Below are 24,627 nucleotides of genomic sequence, written 5' to 3' on the forward strand. Positions count from 1 at the left end.
CAATCAGTACTTCAGTCAAGCCCCCCCCCCCCCGCCAATCGGCAGTGTTAGAAAGACGCTGCCAGGGGCCGAGTCCATCACCCCTCCCCCAGCTCTTCTGTCGCACAGGAGGCCTGCCAGGCTCTGGTGTTTGCTGTACATTGCTACCCCCCTCACAGATCAGGAATGCTGTACCATGGAGGTAGGGTGGTGGTGGGCCAGGGGATTTGGTCTGGTGACAGCACAAAAGAGGGGCTGGGGGTGCGCGCCCCCATCTCAAATACCAGCTGAAAAGATCATTCAGGCCTTATTACAGGCAAGGCGGATGTTATTAGCAAGCATTGGCATAGCCAATAGGTCTCACTTTTGGGACCTTATAAGTATTTATTTATGCAGCACAATATCATTGGTGCAACAATATCAACTGTTGCATGGCTAAACACTTACAAGGTCCTAAAGGCGAGACCTATTGGCTATGCCAATGCTTGTTTTCTTTGCTTTATGGCTGTCTTTCTCTTTGCTAGTCTGCCTCAGCTCTTCATCCTTGCTCTGTTCAGGAACCCAGCTGGCTTCCCAGCCAGACATGGCCAGGCTTGTGCGTGACACAAGTATTGGCAGGCCAGAGCTCTTTTGCAGTTCTACTGTCTTTAGGTTTTGCAGAACAGTGCCTCTACCTGGAGACAAAAACAGGTATACAGTCATGGGGCAGAAGCATTCTTCACATCTGTCTTTTACTTCCAGTATTTCTCTCATTTCAGGCATAATTAACTTTATTTTGCATTTTGGTCAACACTCATCGCCCCACTCTCGCTCTTTCGGGAGACTCTTTTGTCAGGCTTTAATTATAACTGCCAGTTCTTTGCGAAGTCTGTTCCGATGTGCATTTAGTAAACAATTTGCCTATGCACCCTTTAACAATTCTTTTCAAGATGGAAAGCGAGTTTCTTTAAACACACCTATTCAGCTCCGTCAATCTATCAAGGGTTGGTAAAGCACATCTACTCACCCGTGAGGGTCTCAAGTAGCTGGAGGAGATGGGGAGCAGATCTGTCTGAGTGCTGGGGGTCACTGGAAGAGCCAGGTCTTGAAGCCCTTCCTCAACTGAGGTAGCATGGGAGATAGTATGAGGTGGAGGGGTAGGGTGTTCCAGGTCTTGGCAGCAAGGAAGGAGAAGGACTTTCCTCCGGTTCTGGTCTTGCGGATCCTTGGGACGGTGGCTAGGGCACGCTGGACAGAGCAGAGGTGTCTTTTGGGTGCGGGAAAGGAGAGGCGGCTGTACAGGTATGCTGGTCCGGCGTTGTGAAGGGTCTTGCAAGCATGGTGAGGGGTTTGAAGGTTATTCTTCTGTTCACTGGGAGCCAATGGAGTTTGCAGAGGTGTTGAGTGATGTGGCTGTGCAGGGGAAGACGAGGAGCAGTCCGGTTGCCATGTGTATGAAGTTTAAAGGCCCTCATTCCCATATATGCTATTGTTGAGTTGGTACACCTACAGCTTAATTATACAGCCTCCCTCTCATTGATCTTAGTGTATTATTATTGGGTGGTTGTGAGGAAATGGGGTGTATTATATGGTGTGGCTGTGCGACCCCACCGTGTAATACACTTACCAACCTCTTGGGACCCTTGGGTTTCTTTTGTCAAACCTTCAGCTCAACCCTGGGTAGCTGTGGCTCTGGACAGCAAGGCTTACACAAAGGAACAAGTGTTAATCCTTTAAACGGCACCAAAATAAATGAAGCCAAAATCAACCCGACACCAAGGAAATCCAATACCAGTTTATGAAAATGACTGTATTTTTAGACACAACAAAAAAGATCCACCAGAGGTGTTGGAGATATAGAATTTACAAGGTATAGTACATCAGTATTTCACTTAACTGCAAACAAGCTTTGGAAAATTCAATAAATTTGCCAATTAGGAAGTTTTCACAAAAAAGTTTGGACTAGTAATGCTTAATTTAGAGTCGCTTTAGCTGGTTAACTCCAGTCGGGAACATGTCAGGGGGGCCAGCTAGGTCTTCAGAAACAGTTACCTCAGCTGGTGAAGCAGTCTTCAGTCAGTTCCAGGCATTTTTATCGTTCATAGCTTACCTATGGAAGTGGTCATGATGCAAGAAATGAAGAATGCTGAAGATGTTTAAGGATACAGTGGATACAATGCGATCAACGTGGTCTTGCTGAAACAAGTCCTTGGTCCACGAAGTGGGTGAGGTGATTCTCGAAGTCATCTCAGTGCTGACTGAAGTCCAGTCGCCTCAGATTTACCAGTGGCCTGGTATTATGGTGTGAGAAAGTGCCATCTCTCTTGCATTGGTATGCCCCCACTATGCTGAAACAAAAGACCCAATTGGCATCTCTGGCCACCTGTCAGCCCCTAGTAAATGGTACCCTATGTACCCAGGGCATTGTGACCAGAGAAGACCCCTGCGGGCTGCAGCTCTTATTGTGCCACCCTCAGGGACCCTGTACCCTGGCACCCACACGCTGCCTTTGCAGGCTGAGTGCCTAAGTACAGAACTAAAACCTGTGTCGACATGGCACACATCCCTGTGTGCCATGCCCACAGAACCCACTGCCCTGATGCCAGTGTGGGATTTAATGTAAAATGCACCAGAGGGCATCTTAGAGATGCTCTCTGAAACCCTAACCTACAATCCACGTCTGGCTGAGTGGCTGCAGAGGCTGCCACACAGCAGACATGTTGCTGGATCCCTGGGTAGGAGAGCCCGGTCTCCTGGGCCTGCAACAATGCACATCCTGGGCGAGGTGCTAGGTCTCCTCCCCCAGGATGGGCAGGGGGAAACTTCAAAGGCATACCGCCTCTGTGAGATTCTCCAGACCATTTGCTGTACCCAGCAACCGGCCCCCACCAGTCCTGCCCCCCACTCTGGCGGGAAGACTGGCAGGAAAAACTACGTCAGGAAGGGGGGGTGCCAGCCTGTGCCAACCCCACCCCTCAGGTTGGGGAGACGAGGTGAAGCACGATCCCGGGCTCCGCCCATCTTGAAGATGGGGAGACTTGCCCTATCACAGCTAGGCTCCTGCCCCCCTCCCACAGGAGAGGAGCAGGCTAGGGGGTGTACTCACCCCAGGGCAGGGACCCATTGGTCCCTGTCCTTGCCCTACCTGTAACGCCCTAAATTCAGTATTTAGGGGCTGCCTGAACCTTCCTTCCTGAGATCCAGATTAGAAAGAAGATCAAGAATAAGACGACCCGCCGTGCAGCTGCTAACAGGACGATAACAACTGACTTGGCCACAGCCCTACCGGCCTGTCGATCCTGGAACCTGCTCCTGCTTAATCTCGGGGACTCCTGCGGACAGCAACCTTGGAACACCTGGAGGACCTGCCTGCCTTGAACCTCTTGAAGACTGGGACTCCCATCAGCAGAGGCTCTGCTGCAACAACCCACCTGGTGCCAACCAGGAAGCTCCGGACCAGCCCACTCTGCACCCGTCGAGCCTGGGCCGGGCCCAACCGAACCAAGACCACGAGGACGTCCCACCGGCGACTGGGACCCGAAGTCCAGTGCCCAAAGACCCTCCTCGACGAACCAGCCGACGCCGCAGACTCAGAACAAGGGGCCACCCCAACCGCGACCAGTCGAGGGTAAGCTTTTCCGACACCCAAAGACATCCCTGCACCCGGCGCCCTACAGCCCCTGTGCCTACCTTTGGGGTACCTACCTGCGCTCCAAGATCCCAACTTACCTCTCGAAGTGCTGGTCGCCCCTGGAGATGTCTCCGTTCCCAAGCCTGCAGCCTTTGTTCCTTTTTGACCTTTCTCAATGGATAACATTGAGCGCCGACGGCTCAAGAGCACCCTGCACCTAGTTGCCCGAGTGCCACTGGCTGTGCCACCCTTGTCCTATCTTACTTCCCCCCTGCCCTGAAAAAGTGACCAGGAGCACACCTCCCACAGCCGCGTGGCCTGCTAGCCAGCAGCCACCAACCGAAGGCTCCCTTCCCCTCATTGGATAACATTGGGCCTAGCTACCTCTGCACCCGGCTGCCCCTGTGCTGCTGGGATTGAACTAACTATACTTACCCGACCCTGGGGGACCCCTGAGTCTATGCCCAGAACCTTAACTTCACCAACCAAGTACTCACATGGAAACCGGTAACTCACTTACCTGCCATTGGATAACATTGACCAATTTTGACTCGAAAATTTTCTAAGTGTGAAGTTTTGAAAACTGAAAATATTCATATAAAATCAGACGAATTCCGGAGTACTCACCTGTGATCAGGGGAGAAGCCAGTACAGTACCTTTCAGCCCAGTACTGAACCCCAAAAGTAATCCTTACCGGGTTTACTAGTAATCTATATTTTCTCCATAGGAACCCATTGTCTGCTTTTCTATGAAATTTCTTTCAAGTGTCTACTTTTGGAAACTTGAAATATTCTTTAAAAATCACACAAAATACCGAAACGCAATTACCTACCTTTTTTGAGTTAAGACCCCAGTGCTGGCCCTAGGAGACCAGTGCTGGGTTACAAAAGTAACGCGATCGTACTTTACCTGCAACCTGAATTTTCTCCCATTGAATAACATTGTCGGATTTCATTGAAAAGTTTTTAAGTGTGAACTTTTAAAACTGCTTTATATTCATGAAAATTCACTACAGTAACTAAAACGTTTTTGCTAATCTGGTTTCAGCCTAGAACCCAGGACTGAATCTAGGATCTAGTCCTGGGACTACTAAAGTAATCTATATAGTAATCAACTGTACTTACATGTGGAAAACCCATTGAGCTCAATGCTATAGTGTGTTTTAGGATTGGGTTGCTTACTGTCAATACTGTATTAACCGTTTGCACAAACGTTATTGCTCCTTTGCAAAGTAATTACATGAGAGAACTCATAACAAGATAAGTATATTTTTATAACTGTTGGTTCTAAAAATAAAACACCTATATCTGTGGATATAAAAACAATTTGCCTGGAGTTCAGTCCTTGAGTGTGTGAAACCTTTTGCTGACTGAGTGTGTACAACAAATGCTTTACACTGCCCTCTGGTATTGTCTTACTGCTCGACCAAGTTACCACTTTGGAGAGTAAGGTCAGTTCTGACTTTAACCTCTGTTATATCTCTGGGGTTGGTGGACTCTATACACACTGTACTTCATTCTAGTCCAGTATATATAGAGCCACATTCTCACATATGGTCATCGGCCAATCGTTCCTGGGTCAATAACGCATCCTCTGGGGGTCCCAGCTGCACTCTGAAGACATTCCTGGGTTCACCTAACTTGCGTGCAGCTGTGTGAGTCTGGTCATGGAGCTTGGTACTACACAGCAGCAGGTTGAAGACTTTGGAATCTCCACTTACCCAGCAGGCTTCTTCAGCTGTTTTGTACCTGTGCTGCGACAGGAGGCCAGTAAGTCTTGGTTTTGGCTGGGCTCTGGTGAGGACTTCTCTTTGAGCTTGACACGGCAGGCACAGTCCCTCTCCTTTGCTAGCCACAAGGTGCAGGCCATGTTGTTGCAGCCTCCCTTTGCCGGTTTCACGGTGCAGCAGGGCAGGCTTTTGTTAGTCCTTCTCCCAGTCCAGTCAAGATCTGAGGTCGGGATGCCAGGGGTGCTCTACTTATGCTCCAAAAACCCCATAGAGCAGCATGCGGTTGGTAGCCAATGGGCTTCCAGGTTCCCGCCCACCTGATGACCACTTTCTGCCAAGTGTGGCAGTTGGGCATCCCAGCATGCTACTCACAATAAGTGTATCCAAACCCTGAAATGGCTCCTAAGGCCTAATTAGCTCCTTTGGTGACAAAAACCCCAACAGTGGGAAAGAAAGATTTCCTTTTGTCATTTAACCCTCACATACCCTATTGGTGTCATGCTTCATCATCGGGTTCACTCAGACTCCTAAACGTCTGGCTGGGCTCAACCGTGTTTCAGGGAGCTCTTAGGAGATATTAGCAGGGGGACTTAACGAATAAAAATTATTTGAGACTGAGAGAATAATATTCGTGACTTAGAAAATAAGGCCTTGTGTTAATTGTGCCTCATATCTTTCATACAAGCTCAATCAGTAGTCATTAGTTGCGTAAATGTATCAAGTTCATGCACTCCCGTTCAGTAGTGCTTAGTAAAACAGTATATGTAATTCACGCCATATTCTCTGTTAATATGCTTTTAATCACCCATACCCTGTTAGAGGGGAAAATGCGTGTCACAGGGTCCCGGGAGGGGGGTAGCCTTGCAGTGAAACGCTATTAAGATCAGAAAAGGGCTTCCGCATTAATATTGTAATTAGAGGTTACATTCCGTAGTGCCTCTCAGAGTAAACCCACTTACACATGTATGCAAGATATGAGGCACAATTAACACAAGGTTTTATTTTCCTAGTCACGAATATTATTCTCTCCGTCTCGAATAATTTTATGTTAACAAATGTGTGGCCTCCTGTTTTGATGTTTTCAAATATGACACAAGTGATTTGATATGTTTAGTATGTGTGGTAAACTGGAACAGGCTTTTCATTTTTCCGCTTTCATAGTACAAATGGTACGCTATGCTAATGCACACACTGCGGTTTCTGGGCAGTTTTGGATTAATAGTTTCAATACAACTTTACAGGGTGTTGTCACAGGAACACAGACCATGCATTAACAGGATTAGTGTACCCGTGCATGATGAGGAGTTGCACTTTAAGACTACGTATGAAATACAATGTTTGTCTTTTTCCTTATTTTCTCCTTTTTTCTCCCACAAGGCGGAATTTTTTGTGACCGAACAAGGGCAATAAGTTTTCTCTCCATTGTGATTGTTTTTTACTATCACTATATGCCACGATGGTTGCAGCTTTCAGTACCTTCAAAACTAATACATAGGTCAGCGTAGTTTGGTTTGATTGATTCCAGGGAGCATATTATTTTTTGCCCAGATGATAGCCCGGTACCATTTTTGGCCAACCATTTGGGCTGAAACATGTTGGCAGTCTTTTATGGTCTTCGGACCATAACGTCCTATATAGACCCGTTTTATATCTTTTTTAACATCCACTACATCCCCACTAATAAAGGGATACCTGGAGGTGTAGTAGGATTTTTATTCTTCAAGTCCTCCTGGCCTATATTTCCTAAGAGCTCCCTAAAACACGGTTGAGCCAACCCAAACATTTATGAGTCTGGGTGAACCCGATGATGATGCATGACACCAATAGGGTGTGTGAGGGTTAAATAACAAATGGAAATCTTTCCTGCCCACTGTTGGAGTTTTTGTCACCAAAGGAGTTAATTAGGCCTTAGGAGCCATTTCGGGGTTTGGATACACTTATTGTGAGTAGAGTTTGAGCTTGGGCGGAGGTATCTCACCCTTCTCCTCTCTCACCCCTTATTGTGGATAGTGGGGTACTCTCCACTACCACTTAGTGATCACACCCCAGTATGCACCCTTCTACCTACTTCCAATATGGCAGGCCTCTCTCCTGGCACGTGGAACTCCCTAGCCCAACACAGAGATGTGGTTACACGCCCCTGGAAAAACAGTTTGATACCTGGTCTCCCCTCTCCTGTCCTGGTCTGTCTGACCAATCGAGCAGCCCTTCTCCCGAGTGTTACCTGTTTTCCCTACAAAGGTGTCTTCTCACCTTTTCGGCCAACACCTGTGTGGCTTCTTGCAGGAGGGAGGTGACGCCTCCTTAATTTAACTTAATTGCGGGTTTCTAACGCGCTAGAATCTACTCCCGAAGGAGTATCTCTGCGCAATAGACCGCTGGGGAACCCGTCCTGGCTTTCCCTGTGAGATGGTCCCGACTGGATATCTCCAAGGTGAAACCAGGCATCCCCGGCGTATGTGGGGGGGCCGTTGTGGAGATGAGGCAAGCTAATGCCCAGAGTTGCCGAGTGTGATCCCTGGTTAGAGTAGGCACCGAGGTGAGAATTATCGAGTCCGCTGACCCTGGTCCATGACCCTGCCGCGTCGGGAATTGAACCCTGGTCCCGGGCCGTCCTCTGCTCCCAGTTCTGCCGCTTCTAACCAGTGAGCCACACCAATCCTTCTCAAGCAGGTCCTAATGTATCTTTTAATGGGAGTTGTTAGCATGTCTCCCCAGGAGGGCAGAAAGCGTTTTCGGTAGCAGGACCCCATATGAACCGATGTGGGCTCAGGGGACTAAAGACAACAAAATGGCACCTTTGTATATAATATAATATAACTAGTCGTTTGATACCATGGATGACCTACCTTGGTTGCACCGTTTCAGCGTTAGAACATCTGAGGGGGTCTGCATCTAACTCTGTACTCGCTAATTGCGCGACAAGCCTTTTCCCAGAAAAAAATCCAGTTTTGCGTGTTTACTAGCAGAACATGTAAAATACATGTTCTGCCTGTGAGATATGTGGTACCCTGCCTTACAACTTGATAAGCCTGTCAGGGGTGACTTATACATTTACCAGGGGAAAGTCTGACTTTCCCATTACTTTAAATGGCAGGCCAGCAGTTTAAACTGCTCTTCCAGCCTGGAAATGGTGGGTTGGGAGTCTTGTTTTATTTTTGTCACACCTATGGTGGCACAACCAGTGCTGCAATCCCTCAGTTGGGATGAGCGGAGGGGGTGACTATACAAAAAGAGGAATTTCGTCACAAAAGTGCTTCTCTTGGTTATATTGGGCTTATTTCCATAAGCAGTTATCCACATTTTACTAATTGGATTCGTGGTGAAGTGGAGCAAACCAGAGATCGGCTGTCCGGCTTTGCAAACCTTCTCTGTGTGTGGCCTGACCAACACACAGCATCCTTGTCCTGAACTGCTTCTACACATCCTGTGCCTTACTGGCCTACAGATGCCCTTACCAGAACACCTTGCAAATGTTCCGTGCCTCCTCCCCGTCAAATGCTCCTGTCAGACCTCTCTGCAGATGTTGATGAACTGATTCTACATGTTGTGCACGATGTCTGCATGTGTGCAACATCCCTGCACACACTTCACGTATGACCTTTCTGCACATGGGACTAGCTTTTGTGTTTCCTTGGAAAATCTTTTTTTTTTTTTTTTTTTTTAATTCAAATCTTTTTTATTGAAGAACAAAGCTGAAAATAAAGACAATACAATGACTCTTCCAAGGTACAAATGAGCAGAATGATGGCACCAAGACACTTACAGTAATCAAATCAAGTCAAAGAGGAGATAGAAGAAAGATGGGAGAGAAAAGGAGAGGAGGAAAAAGAGAGAAGAGAAGAGAAGAGAGTAGAGAAGAGAGAGGACAGGTGTATCCACAGAGCGGTCATAACCAGTTTACCCAAACCTGGTTCGGCATGCATGTATTAGGAAGTATACAGTAAGCATATATGATTGAACAGACTAAAATTCAATAACAATTCTATGGAACAAGTTGACCATTGAGATGTGCCTCATGGGGGTTCAAAGTGGCAGGATGACGCATCCAGGGATGACCAGAGTTTGTTGTTCGAAGGCTTCCAAGTGGCTGACTGTAGCGCAGGATTGTCTGCCCCTCTTAGAAAGGAAAGCCATTCCAGCCACATTTTAAAGTTGACTTCAGCAAAATTTTTCCACTTGTAAAGTATGACCTTGCACGCCAATGTTAACATGATATCAAGCAATTGTCTGTCATGATTCTCTGGCAATTGTTCCTCCAGAGGGCCCAGAATGACATATATAAATTCTTGAGTAGGAGTTATTCCAAATATCTGTTGGATATATGAAAATACTTTGTCCCAGAATGGACGCAATAGGGTACAGTTAAAAAGCATGTGTGCCAAGTCACCTGGCGCTTCTTGGCAGTTCCAACAATTAGGCGTGTCCCTCAGATTACATTTAAACAGTTTCTGAGGGGTCCAGAACACTCTGTTCAACAACATATATTTCGTTTGGCATAGGATCGGGGAAACCTTGTTTGTTAGTGCGGTGTTATGTATGACCTCCCAATCGATTACTATTCCTGTGGAGTTAGGCTCTGATTCCCACTTGATTTCGGATAACTTATGTGGCTTCTTGGGCAGGGGGAGGAGCAGTTTATATACTCTAGAAACAAAATGACCAGCATGGTACAGTAACCGGAGGCGGTTCACCAGCCAAGGCGGCTCTGTAGAAAGGAGACGCTTGGAGATAGCAGCTTTCAATTTCAGGAATTGGTAAAATTCTATGTTAGGCAATTCAAATCTCTCCTGCAATATCGAAAAGGGTAGAGGCCTACCACTTTCATAGAGGTCATTCACTATATGTATACCCTTAGTCGCCCACAATTCCCAATAAAGGGTCTTCCCCTCTATCCTGAGCATAGGGTTATGCCATAATGAGAGTAGAGTAGATCTCTTGATCACCGAAGCAGTCTTATGGGATTGGTCAAGTCGGAGGAGTGCTCTTCTAGTATTTAGTAGAATGTATTTAGAGTGAGGTATGTGGGTCAAATCCATGGTGAGGAGAGCCGAGAGGGGTGCACGCGCCATTAACGACTTTTCGATATTTAGCCACACTGGAGTGTAGGATGTATCATCAACTAGCCAAAGGGCCCCTTGTTTACAGAGGAAGGCTGTTTGGTAGTTCCTGAACGAGGGCAGGCCCAGGCCGCCTTTGTCTTTTGCTAACTGCAGCTTTTTTAGTGATATCCTGGCTTTTTTCCCTCGCCACAGGAACTCACCGAACAACCTGTCCACCTTCTTGATGAATTCTTCTGAAAAAGTCATAGGGAGCATGCAGGCTAGATAGTTAACTAGGGGCGTGCACATCATTTTAAGGGTCTCAGCCCTACCCCACCAGGATAGATATTTTGGTGACCAGCTATCTAGCAATGTGGATATCTTTTTTAAAGTTAAGTCCTCATTTAGCTTCAGAGTCGTAATCAAATCCCTTTCAAAGTCTAAGCCCAGATATTTAAAAGCTTTTGGTTGCCAGGTAAGGCCAGAGGAGCCTAGAATGTCTTTACTCCCGATATTGTTTAACAATTTGACTTCTGTTTTGTCCTTATTCAGTTTATATCCTGAAACTCTAGAGAACCCCTCGATTGTGTCCATCAAGGCCGGGATAGCCTCGTCGGCTTTTTCCGTTAAGATCAGCACATCATCGGCGTAGGCCGTCAATTTTACAGTGCAGTCATCAAATGGGATACCAGCGATTGCTTTGTTATGTCTAATATGCCACAAAAAGGGTTCTATTGCCAGTAAGAACAAAGATGGTGATAGTGGGCAACCTTGCCTCGTCCCTTGTTTCAAGCAGAAAGGGGATGAGAAGGAGCCACCTGCTCTGACTTTTGCAGTGGGGCCGGCGTACAGAGCCATTACGAGTTTAGTGAATGTTTCTCCTAAGTTAAAATGGTGTAACACCGCCTTAAGGAAGGACCAGTCCACCTTGTCGAATGCTTTTTCTGCATCCAGCGTGACAGCTACCGTGGGAGTATTCAGAAGTTTTGCTTTTTCTAGGGCATGGGCTAACACCCTGGTGTTATCACTAGACAGTCTATGTTTTAGGAAGCCCGCTTGAGATGGGTGTACAAGAGTGGGGAGGACCTTTTGTAAGCGAGCTGATAGAACCATGGCCAACAATTTACAATCCAAATTAATCAGGGAAATCGGTCTATAGTTTTTTGGTAGCGACGGGTCTTTGCCGTCCTTTGGGAGAACTGCAATAGTCGCTTCTGCTAACGTACCCCTCACTTCCCCCGACTCAGTAAATTCGTGGAAGAGGCTCAGAAGAGGGTCAACCAAGTCTGATTGAAAGGTTTTGTAAAATTTGGCAGTAAAGCCATCCGGGCCCGGTGCCTTCCCACATTTCAGTCCCCTAATTGCCTTTTCCACCTCAGTAGCCGAGATCGGCTCATTAAGACTGAGTTGTTCTTCAGGCTTTAACTTTGGTAATACACACTCCTGAAGATATTCTTGAATTTTGTCTTCATCCACCAATTCGTTTTTGGCGTATAAGTCCTTATAGAAGTCTTTAAAGACTTCGGTTATTTTTTGGGGATCAGAGTGAGTAACTCCCGCCGAGTCCTTGATAACATTAATAGCATTCCTTTGGACCTTAAATTTCAAATATGCCGCTAGGCTCTTGCCGGCTTTATTAGATTCACATAGCTTGAACCTTCGCTTTCTGTCTAGCCACACCCCCGCCCTTTCGCTTACTAGTTTGTTATATTCGTATTTTTTGTTGGTCATGGTATTAAATGTCTCCCGGTCTCTCGTCATTTGGTGTTTGTTCTCTAGGATGGCTATTTCCGTCTCTAACCCTTCTAGCTTTGCATTACAATCTCTGTTCATTGCTGAACGAATTTTGATACACACACCCCTAATTGTACTTTTCAAAGCCTCCCAACGTACTAGGTCCGAAGTGTCCCCTTTCGCATTAATCTCCAAATAAGACCTAATGGCTGATAGAATTTGAGTTCTGTTTTGTTCTTTACTCAAGATTTCCTCATTGAGTCTCCAGGACGTTTGTTTAGGGGACGGTTTAATGTTAGTGATGGATAGAGATATGCATGAGTGGTCTGATAGAACCCTAGGTTCAATTGAAGTATCCTCTATCCTTGCAACGCCATTTTGTGTAATGAATATGTAATCAGTGGAGAAGTGTGGCTCACTGGTTAGAGCAGGCAGACCCTGAAGCAGAGGTCAGACCCGGGACTAGGGTTCAATTCCCGACGCGGCAGGGTCTGGAGCTCAAATGTCGATGGACTCGATAATTCTCGCTTCGGTGCCTGACCTAATCATGGGTTCACACTCTGCAACTCTGGGCATTAAGCTTGCTTAATCTCCACAACGGCCCCCCCGCGGCGGGATGCCTGGCTTTCACCTTGGGGATGCCCTGTAGGGGCTATCTCACAGGGAAAAGCCAGGACGGGTTCCCAAGGCAAGCGCGGAGATACCCCTTCGGGGGTCGATTCAGGCGCTATATAAGAAACATAATAATAATAATCAATGCGGGAGAACGAATCGTGAGGGGAAGAGTAGAAAGTATAGTCCCTATCAGTAGGGTTTTGTATTCTCCATGTGTCAATTAAGTGAAATTGTTGGCATAATTTGACAAATGCATTATGTGATCTGCTTGGTTTGAATACACATTTTGAGTCCCTGTCTAAGGCCGGGTCAAATGGAAGATTGAAATCACCCCCAAGGATATGCACCGCCGTATCAGGTATCGTTGCAATCTGTTTGGCTAAGTCTCGCCAAAATTCTAAGTCATTAATATTAGGTGCATAAACGTTAGTGACAAAGAATTCTGTATTATCTTTGGATAGTTTCACTGTGACCCAACGACCCTTTTCATCTGATGAGGAAGACAGTAATTCTACCTTGGACTTTCTTGACAATAGCACCAGAACACCATTCTTTCTTCCAACTGCACCAGAACCGACAACCTCTGAATAAAACTTATTGCGCAGAGTGTAAAATTGTTTAACATCTAGTTTGGTCTCTTGCAGCAGTACAATGTCTCCCTTCTGTCTGCGCACATAGTCTAATATCTTTTGTTTTTTAACGGGCTGATTTAAACCTTTAACATTCATAGACAGAATCTTTAATCGATCAAGTGACGTTGTCCCGAGCGGAGTGGAAAGTGTTGTTACTGACATTTATAGCAGTGCAGGTATCATGAGTGCCCCACGAGAGCCCTGGAAATACATGTTACACAGCGCATAATGGAAGGAACACATTGCTTTGCCCCCTATGGAGTATAACAGGCGGAGACCATGGTCCATCATCTGGGCGCCCAGGGATGGGGCATGGCTAGTCTGGGTACCGGTATACAAATACAACATATGCATGATACAGCTTGTCCAGATAAGAGCAAAGAGACAGGTCAGAGGGGAAAGAAAAAGCAAGGAAAAGAGAAGAGGAAAGGAATAAGAGGGAGAGAGAAAGGAAAGTACAAAAAATGTAAACCATAGAACATAACACCCACCCCCCCCAACACCCCACATCCCCCCACCCCACCCTCCCCAACTGTAATACAGAAGCATGGCGACGTGAGGAAAACCGCAGTAACCCTCCCGTCTAGAACTAGTCATGTATAAACATTTGGAACAGCTATGCACAACGTAGAGTGCCGATAAACATTATGCAACATTATGCAAACAGTGTAATATTGGAGTGATGTGGCAGAACTAACTTAGGTATAGTAACACGCTCCTTCTGCACATTTTTGTTAATTCAGAAACAAACCAATATACCTACATTATATCTGTCAAAGTGGTGCTGTCGAACAGAAATTTGACAATATAGCCACACAGCCTATTGGAAGGTATTATAGCTTCATACCCTCAGCATAGGGCCCCTAATGGTTATTGGTATCTAGGTTTATGCGTCAGTGGTGAAGAACCTAGTCAAAAACGAAAACCTGCCAGTAATCGTTCCTTAAACAAAGAGCCCCAGCACGGCCAGTCCGAAACCAGTCTAATCTGATCAATCCTGCCAATGCACCGGGTTTTGGATTCATTCATACACGACTTAACACATCTTACACCGGTATCTTCCTCATTCTAATCAAACAGGGCAGACCAGCTACAATCAAAAAGTTTAGATCATTAGCAACAGGCCACGTCAGGTACAACCTAGGGAGATAAAGTGAGGAGACTCCAGGACCTTAGTTCAGATCTTCGGGCCACCTTTCAGGCAGCGTAGAGTTCTCGGTGCAACGAGGCATCCGTCAACTTGAAACCTTACAGAACGGTGGACTTGCAATTTGAAAAGCTTGTTGGGCTTTGTGGAATTAACATAGCAGAGATATCCTAGTGAGAGCACTAAACCTCAGATGTGGTCATCTGTAACCTGACGCCGAGGCCGAGGCTGCTTGACTTTCTGGGTTATTAGTTTCCATATCGCGTTCCATGTCCCGTTCTTCCACGTCTTCAAGCATACGTCTGAGTTTCCTGGGGTCCGTGAAGTAGGAAGACGAACCACGTATTGTCACCCTGTACTTTGCTGGGCCCACAAAGCCATATTGATATCCCTTCGTTGACAGTTGTTGGCGTAGCGCAAGGAAGGCCTTCCTTATTTCTACGGTTTCCTTACTGTAGTCTTGAGAAATGTAGACCTTGGTATCCTTCCACAAAATATGATTGTGTTTCCTCACGAAGGCCAGGATTTGCTCAACATGTTGGTAGCGTAACGGTTTACATACGATGGGCCTTGGTCCTCTCTGTGTCTTAGTGATTCTCCCTGGTACTCTGTGTGCCCTATCGAATTCAAGAGGGTTGGTGAAAGTCAGGTTCGTGGCTTTAGTGAACCATGATTCCAAAAATTGAATGCATGAACCTTCCGACTCCTCGGACCCTTCCGGAATTCCAAAGATGCGTAGGTTCCCCCTCCTATTCCTATCTTCCAACTCGGCCAGTCGTCTAGTTGTCTGGTCACAGGAGATGTGTAGGTGCTTCAGAGCCTTGGTGGTTTCAACCTCTATGTCCTCCAGGCGGCTGATTCGGGATTCGGTTTCTGTTAGGCGCGCATTAGTATCTCTGATGTCTTGACGGATTGCTACCACTTCCTCCTTAGTGGCTTTGGCTAGGTCCTTCACTTCATCTAGCCTATTCAGTATCATGTCAAGTGCGTCCGGGGTAACTTTCTTTGGCTTATTTGGCGATCCCGGGTTCGAGTGATCCGATTTAAGTCTTTTAAGGGTACCCTGGTCTTTGGTATCCATCCTGATTACTAGAGCCTCTTCTGAGTAGCTAATATCGTGGAGTAGAGTATACAACAGGAGTCCATACAAGAGGATAGCCAGCTAGATCTCAGTACACTGGGAGCACGTCATAGATAGAATTTTAGGTACAGGGCACCACATTCATATATTCCAAAGGCGCACGGTGTGTGTACAATGACCTTGGAAACTAACTGCAAGGACAACACTATCATTGAGGGGTACACCACATGTGGGTTGCTGTGTAATAAAAAGAGAGCCGAGTTGTAGGCACTTGACAGCCTTCGAGGCAGTACTGGTATAGTAGGGAGCCGAGTGTCGTTTGGTGGCAAGCAATCCAGGCATTCAGCGCAGCAGCTTCAAACCCCCATCATCAGCTGGCAGCCAGCATGAGCAGAGCACTGATCGAGCGTTTGGTGAGTTCATACAGTCTAATGGCCGATAATGCAGGCATGCATCTTAGTTACATTAGATTCACCTGGCCAAAATAGAAATGAGCGCATATTTTCCTCACTGTAGGGGTGGGTGCCAGAATCGCTCCCCTGGTGTTTTATGCAGGCTAATTTGGGCAGATTTAATGGGTAGAGTCAGTTTGCCTCGGTTCCAGAGCATTACCGAGTGACGGCCGCCATCTTGGTAAAGGCGGAGGAAGCCCCCGGCATGGCTGATCTTACTGTACTCACGCGGCCGGTCATTCTGCCTTCCATTCAGGTGAGCGCTCCTTCGTGGGCTCTTTTCCTTCTGTCCCAGGTCCCTTCGTCATGTCAGGCTCGCTGCATCGCTTGTGCCGGGGTTCACTGCTCGCTCCGCGTTGTCCCCTCACCACGCACTGCTGCCATGTGCGTCCGGAGCTCCGTTTGGCACAGTTCACGATCCGCTGCAGCTGCGGACACGCGGGGCAGCTCCTTACATTCAGGAAGTGTTCCGGTTCCTGAATATATGCTCACATCTCCCCTGCAGAGCCGAAAAAGCGTTCCAAAGCTGGTTGTAGAAGCTCGCGACGGGAGGAGAGACGCACTAAGCCGCCATCTCCCTCGGCGTCCAAGCCACGCCCCCGGAAAATCTTTTTTCCCTGTGTAACAATTTGCAGTCTGTAGAATCTTGTCAGATCTGTCTGCACATGTCTCATGACTCCTCACCCAGCCCTCATGTCATGCTCCCTACACCTGCTTGTGTTTTCTGAGTATCTCTCCTGTACTGATGTTCAGTGTAACCTCCCTGCTCAAATCTCTACCTTCCCTTGACGTCTCGCCACCAGGCACACACACTTGTCTTGCTGTCCTACTCCCTGCACACACAGCTCAACGTTATTTTTTTTCTCTTTTTCAGGACGGGTAATCTGCTGGTGCCCAATAATAACTACTGCAAGTTTGAGGATTGGCTCATGCCCATCCTGGACCAGATGCTTTTAGAGCAGAATACGCAGGTGAGGACACGCCTTCCCTAAGGGATGCTTTGTTATACGGTTATGTGGGCATCTCATGGGCAGCACATTGGAGTGAAATAAAGGAAAGAGGTTGAACTGGGATATGGAGTTATAAAGAAACAAATTCTGTTACCGACCTGTCTTGTGTAATTATGACCTCCAACATATTTTTTCCCTTTCTGGACTCACTTTTCACACCAGAGCCTCTATTGCCTTTATTAATGCTTCATTGGATGAAGCAACAGTATTTATTTAGGTCCAGTTAAATATTTCTTATCCCACTGATAGGGAGTTTAAAATAATACCACACCATTCCTTCTTGGCCTCTGTGGGTGATCATATTATACCTGCGCTTACTTAGTTGACTAGCCTCCTGTTTCAAAGTAAGCAGCCTTTACATCATTGTGCAGGCCTATCTTTTCTTGCAAAACATCCTGAGTGTCCCAGCTTGCTTGACATATTTTAGCCCAGTATGTTACGCTCTTTTGATTTTACAACGAAGTCAGAGTAGGAGATTGGACTTTCAGAGTTGCAGTATTGAGGTCACTAATGCCTTCTCCCTGTATTTTAGGGTAAAATAGCAGTTTTACATTTCAGATTGTTTATCAGTCTGACTAGCACTCGTTCCTTTAGTCAGGTAGGTTTTCTCTCTTTTCCAGCGCAAAGTCCACATTACAGTACTATTCTCGACTGCCAAGAAACCAATTTTGTTGATTGTATATTTTACCAATAATAGTTTGGATTCAACTGATTAAGATGGGGGATGCCGCAGAAAGGAATCTAGTGTAAAATTGGCTTATCTAGCAGAGCAAAGACTCAGAAATGTGGGGTGCTGATAGGATGATTCTGTGTTGTTAGGGGCACTGGCAGTTGGACAGGTGAGAAGATCATTAGATGGGGAGCCACAGAGATGTTACAGTGATTTGGAAAATGAGACTTTCGGTTGCGGGGCTGGGAGTGTGATCCCTGGTGGTGAGTAGAGCGCGGTTGGATTGACTGTTACCAGAAGGGGTTTGAGGGTAGCTGGTGATGGTAGGTATGGATGCTATGTATAGGAAGTTTTTCATGGGTCTCCAGGAAATCTGTGGTTATTGGGCTCAGATTGTTTCAATTGGAGCAGTGTACCACTCGTGTCTAGAGATTTAACCTTATCATTGGATTCAAAACTGAAAAACAAGTATTTTCCGTTACCACTTGATCCTGAGGGTGGCAAATTTGAGCAGTACTAGGCTTACTCAGGAAGGAACTCAAAACAACATTTATTAATCGATTAAATAAATAATTGTCCAGCCAGTACTTTTAGTTTAGCAAAACAAAGAAGTACTGTTTTAGTTGGCAGGCTGCGCCTGCATCAGTTGCTGATCAGCAGGCCAGCTCCACTCAAGGGTCAACAGGTTTGTCTGAGCAAGATTTGTTTCATCCGTTTTTTCTGGAAAAAATTCCAATCACGCACTATATTTTTATAAGGTGTTTATAGTAGTATTGGCACTCTATCCATAAGAGGGAGTGAAAGAAACCAGCCAACACGTGTTTCACCCTTTTACATGGCCATCCGGCCTGGGGCTTACTCAGGGTGGGTAGAACCCTTGGAATATCAGTCAACGTCGTTTTTTTAACAAAGTCCTATGGATTCTTTACCCCCAGCTGAAGAATCCTTAGGACTTTGTTGGCTGTTTTCTTTCACTCACTCCTATGGATAGAGTGCCAATACTATTACAAACACTTTATAAAAAAAAACCAGTGCGTGATTGGAATTTTTTCCAGAAAAAACAGATGAAACAAATCTTGCCCAGACAAACCTGTTGAACCTTGCTCACTTAAGGGGGTTAGGGGTTTTCCCCCGTCAAGGACAAGAACCAAAAAAGAGAATCTATGCTCATTTTCCGGCCAGTAAGGGATTGGGACCTTTTTACCCCTCATCTCTATAAACCGCTCCACTCAAGGTTGTCTGCACCCAGCATGGCTTACCAAATAGCAGCGTTGAGGTTGCATCTGAGTCATATTTGTTGCAGTGCTGAAGGTCCTGCAGCTTCGGTTGTTCTTTGGGCCTGTTACAAAAATCCACCACACAATCAATCTAGGTGGCCATTCAATGTTGCGGGGGTGAATGTGATGCAGTCTCGTCAATTGTTGATAATTTCTTGGTGCTTGTTGTCCAACATATATATAAACAACAGAGTTCTATCCCTATTTTATTTGCTTATGTTTTTTTTTATTTTTTTTATGCTTGTGATGTGTTTGTTAGTAGCTAACCTCCAAATGTGGGGAAAGCACTATGTGTTTTTAAAATACCCCTCACACACTATGAATCCTATAGTGTCATGCTTCATCATGGGGGTCTTCCCGTCCCTCTACGGGTCGTGCTGCGACCTACTACTACGCGGGAGCACTTGATTTTGTGAAATTGGACTATGTGTGTGATTAGTGATGGCGATCTGAGTGATCTACAAGGTGTGCAATAGAGAAAATAAATAAATCAAAAATTCCCTGGCTAGTAAAAAAAATAGACTTTATTAGTATCTCTGGCTGGGAACATTTAAAAAGGGGGGAAGGAAGAGGCGAGAGCAAAAACTAGTTATGTTGTACTCTCGGCCTGGTCGACATGTTTCATGAGCAGTCCCCTACTGCTACACTCATCAGGACCTATTGCGATCCCTACTGCACTCAATGGACTATAGTTGTAATTGTAGTATGCCTATCTCACAACAAACTGGCCGCAAAAATAGGCTGGACAGCTAAAAAAGAAATTGTTTCACAAAAGAGGTTGATTGGCCTCTTAGAAATTTTTCAATGTAGTATATGTTGAAAAATGGGGGACAGAAAAACACACACAAAAATATGAAGACAGATGTCACACATTATCATCAATACGTGGAATCATTAATGCGAGGCATTAGCATATTTCTGGTTGACCTGTAATCAAGAAAATGCTGTGATATATTTTTCACGATATATATTTTGTGCTGTGTTTCTCCGCTGTCTCGAGGAAAAACATGCTGTGATATATTTTTCACGATATACTGCGTGCCTGGATATCCATATCACATATATTCATACATTGATGTATCTAAACTACTAATTTTGTGGTTTTAATAGTTAGCGTTACATAAAGTAGACACACATCACTCCACACTTTAAAAATGAAAAACACAATTGCTGTGTCTCCATGTCTAAGTCATGGCATAATGTGAGGAAAATAACTTTTACTTTTCATTAAATAAAGCTTGGAGCTGATGGTAAATGCTCCTATTTAAGCGAATACATACTGTTTTTTTGCATGACCCATGAGCCATTTGATTTATTTATTTTCTCTATTGCACACCTTGTAGATCACTTAGATCACCATCACTAATCACACACATAGTCCAATTTCACAAAATCAAGTGCTCCCGCGTAGTCGTAGGTGGCAGCACGTCCCACCCCGTAGAGGGACGGGAAGACCCACATGAAGCATGACACTATGGGATTCATAGTGTGTGAGGGGTATTTTAAAAACGAATAGTGCTTTTCCCACATTTGGAGGTTAGCTACTAACAAACACACCACGAGCATACAAAAAAATAAAAAATAACCAAATAAAATAGGGGTAGAACTATGTTGTTTATATATAGATTCACTGGAGGTAGGTTCTATCCGTGATTTCTACCCTCCCTTTTTTGTTGTTTTGATGGCTTTTCGTCCAACTGCAGATTGCAGTTGGAGTAGGGTGACCAGGCGTCCCGGATTTGCCCTGACAGTCCCGGTTTTTCAACAGTTGTCCCAGCAGAGTTCGGTAAAAGTGGCTCATGTCCCGGTTTTTTGAGTGGGTAAACTGAAAACCGTGAAAGGCACTTTTTTAGGTGTTCTAGTAAGCAGCTGTCATGGGTAGTCAAGTAAATCTTTATTCGAATGTATGAAAAACATCCATAAAAGCATATCAAACATCAAAGGAGCAATATACAGTACTTATCCAATAGTTAAAAACCATCTGACATAATCAATTAACATACACAAATGATGACAAACCGTAAACAGACTAGTTATATTGGGTTGTCAGTGCTTATGTGCAAAATCTGATTCACTATGGGAAGCACTCTTATAACGTCTCGCCTGGCCCTGGTTTGTAAAGTGCCTCTATATTAAATATAAAAACAGGTGATAAATAGAACTATAAAAATTTTATATTACACAATCCTATGTTCCACCAAATTTTATTAATTGTAAGATATTTGAGCATTTAATACTACTGAATTCAGCCCAATCAGGATATTAAAATAATGGTCTTTTTAGTATTAAAAACCGAACATAAAAATGACCCCAGTCTGCAACATATTTCTAAGGTAGGTAGTGTTTGCAAGTATACGTAAGAAGGACGGCATTGGGTAAAGCTGTGCTGTTTAAATATTGGTAAAATGGTTCTTTTCCGTAAACGAGTATTAAACTTGCAAAAGAAAACCACATGCATTGTATCCTGGAGGAGCAGATTAGCACACGGACAGTAAATCAGATTTTGCGCCCTATCATTCATTTTTGGAAAGCTGACAAGTCGATGGAAGATGTCAAGTCTAAGCCCGGTTAAACCAAACCTGTGTCTACCATGCAAAACAGATTTCAGTTAAGGTTGCATTTTAAAAGGGTTTCAGGCCTTTCAAAATACTCGAAGCAACCCATATCATGGAAAAAGCGTTGGATATACGTTAACCATAATATTCTTGTGTGCAGACTAAGTTTTAAACAATCCCCAATAATTTCTTGATTCAGTGCTGTATACTCCGAGGTCCAGATTTTGAGCCAGAGGAGTATTGGTTGCATCTTTATTGAGTCTGAGACACATTGTGCCCCGAATTCCGCGTGGGTAACATAGGCTGATGTACTTTTAGGGATGGCAAGTAAGTATCTAAAAAAGTAATTTTCCACCTTTTGCAAGTCAGCACAATTTCTGTATCCCCACAATCCTGCCCCATATGTAACTATGCTTAGACACTTGACTTTATACATTTTTATCACTACCTCGGGGGGGATTTGTGCCAAATCGTTTTGCAAACCTCCAAAGGGCCATACAGTATTCACTAAATAGTAAGTTCCTATTTTCAGTGGCTTTATTCCACAGACCGTCTCTATCAAATGGGACACCCAGGTAGGAAAATGTATTGGTAAAGGCAATGGGGGTGTCATCAATTCTGTTATGAGTAAACAATTTAATTAACAGGTATGATGCTTGTTTTAAAAATTACATTTTATTTATTTTCTTAATGCCTCTTCTATGTTTCCATGGGGATGAGAGCTGTCATTCTTTGCCACTTTATTGTTGTTAATTGTAGGCCTTCCTCTATTTTATGTGAAATGTCCCGGTTTTTTGGTCACAACATCTGATCCCCCTAAGTTGGAGCTCCTTTAGCATGGAGATGCTTCCTGGTGCTAGATGTCCATGGTGAGACTTGCCTCTTTGGAGTCCAAATACATCCTCAGGCTTCAGTGTGTCTCTAATTGCTTATGCTGTGGGGGAGGACACACACACACCACACATACGTTGGCTACCCCAACTGTAGCTTGAAGAGTTTCTTGATCGCACTGGTATAGAGATTATGGGTATAAACGAAGATATCAGAAGTTTCTGTCCCATTTTTATCATGTTCCGTGCATCGGAAGGCCCCCGGGTGTCTGTCGTCTAAGTGGGCATGTGCTGAGGACAGCTGGGGGCCGTCCAAACGGCGCATGTGTGGATTTCCTCAGCACCGCGGGGGAATTCCGGCCGCAGCGAATCAGTTATACTAAAGTTGCAGAAAGCAGTTGGGTATTCTAACGACCACTTCCGAGTTGGGTTCTGGGCATTTCTGCTCTTATGCTTATTCCACTCAGACTGGTCCACCTAAATCTTTGTCATGAAGTGTGAGCTGGAAGACTGGATAATTGTAACTGGGAACAATCCAAACCAAGGGAATAAAGATAAGCAAGGCTTCACCACTTAACTGCCTGTTAACCTACTAGGGGTAGCTCTTCCTGAAAACATTGGGCATGGAACGGCAAGGGAACACTCCCTAGCTTCATAGGGGCCGTCTGTCGACTCTTCGTAGTACTTTTTTGTCTTACCCAAAACAAAAGGATCTGTGAAATGTTCAGCAATTCATATCTGCTATGCGAGCTCTCCCTCAAACCTCTGTCTTTTTTTTTTAAGTTCAAGTTTATTGAAACTAAAAACATAGTTTAAAATATAGAAGAGTAATACAATCAATCATCAGAGATATAAAAGCTACACAATAAAATTTAAGCAGGTATAATGAAACGGAATCAATAAACATCTATAGCTAAGTCCTGAGAAAGAAAAACAGGGGAGGGAGCAAGAGACGAAATAAAAGGGGAAAAGGAGTATGACGATTCATAAAACATAACATTGTATGCAAATAATGAATATAAATAAAGGATATAAGATAGACAGCAAGTAATAAATAAGCGAAAAACATTGTAAAATTGAAGTAAAAAGAGAAATAAGAAATATCATGGCGGTTTGTGAACATCATCAGATGGATTTTGGTGATTAGCAGTAACCTTTTGAGGAGAGGGAGAGGCCTTAGAAAGGTAGGAAGTAAGAGGAATCCATAACACATCTCGTTTAACAGCTAAGGAAACAGGGGTAACATAATTGGTATCAAGTCTGTGATGAAAGCAAATAGCATTCCACCAAGCTGAATAACTAACTTTAGTAGAGTCCTTCCAGTTGGAGGTAATGAGATGAAATGCAATGGCTAAAAACAAGTCAAGCAACTTATAGTGAGAAGGGGAGAGTGGTAAATCAGGAGATAAGGAACCCAAAAGGACATTGGGAAGAGAGAAAGGGAGTGTAAAACCAAAAATCTTGTGTATGCGGGACCAGACTAATTGCCAAAAGGAAGCAATATTGGGGCAATGAAACATCATGAGAAGTAAGTCTTACTTAGTTGACTAGCCTCCTGTTTCAAAGTAAGCAGCCTTTACATCATTGTGCAGGCCTATCTTTTCTTGCAAAACATCCTGAGTGTCCCAGCTTGCTTGACATATTTTAGCCCAGTATGTTACGCTCTTTTGATTTTACAACGAAGTCAGAGTAGGAGATTGGACTTTCAGAGTTGCAGTATTGAGGTCACTAATGCCTTCTCCCTGTATTTTAGGGTAAAATAGCAGTTTTACATTTCAGATTGTTTATCAGTCTGACTAGCACTCGTTCCTTTAGTCAGGTAGGTTTTCTCTCTTTTCCAGCGCAAAGTCCACATTACAGTACTATTCTCGACTGCCAAGAAACCAATTTTGTTGATTGTATATTTTACCAATAATAGTTTGGATTCAACTGATTAAGATGGGGGATGCCGCAGAAAGGAATCTAGTGTAAAATTGGCTTATCTAGCAGAGCAAAGACTCAGAAATGTGGGGTGCTGATAGGATGATTCTGTGTTGTTAGGGGCACTGGCAGTTGGACAGGTGAGAAGATCATTAGATGGGGAGCCACAGAGATGTTACAGTGATTTGGAAAATGAGACTTTCGGTTGCGGGGCTGGGAGTGTGATCCCTGGTGGTGAGTAGAGCGCGGTTGGATTGACTGTTACCAGAAGGGGTTTGAGGGTAGCTGGTGATGGTAGGTATGGATGCTATGTATAGGAAGTTTTTCATGGGTCTCCAGGAAA

The 24,627-nt window shown here is 44.9% G+C and overlaps 1 protein-coding gene across 3 annotated transcripts in view; it reads left to right on the top strand.

Moving 5' to 3' along the window:
- Nucleotides 1–24,627, top strand: part of LOC147748189 (deoxyhypusine synthase-like) — a 237,855-nt gene that overhangs the window by 140,293 nt on the left and 72,935 nt on the right. For all 3 annotated transcript variants that reach the window (XM_086959106.1, XM_086959105.1, XM_086959107.1), the window contains exon 5: nucleotides 16,897–16,993. In XM_086959106.1, coding sequence (XP_086815232.1) covers nucleotides 16,897–16,993 — 97 coding nt within the window. The remainder of the gene's footprint in view (nucleotides 1–16,896; nucleotides 16,994–24,627) is intronic.

The sequence above is a fragment of the Lissotriton vulgaris genome, chromosome 1_1 (genome assembly GCF_964263255.1).
Source record: "Lissotriton vulgaris chromosome 1_1, aLisVul1.2, whole genome shotgun sequence".
Taxonomy (NCBI): Eukaryota; Metazoa; Chordata; class Amphibia; order Caudata; family Salamandridae; genus Lissotriton; species Lissotriton vulgaris.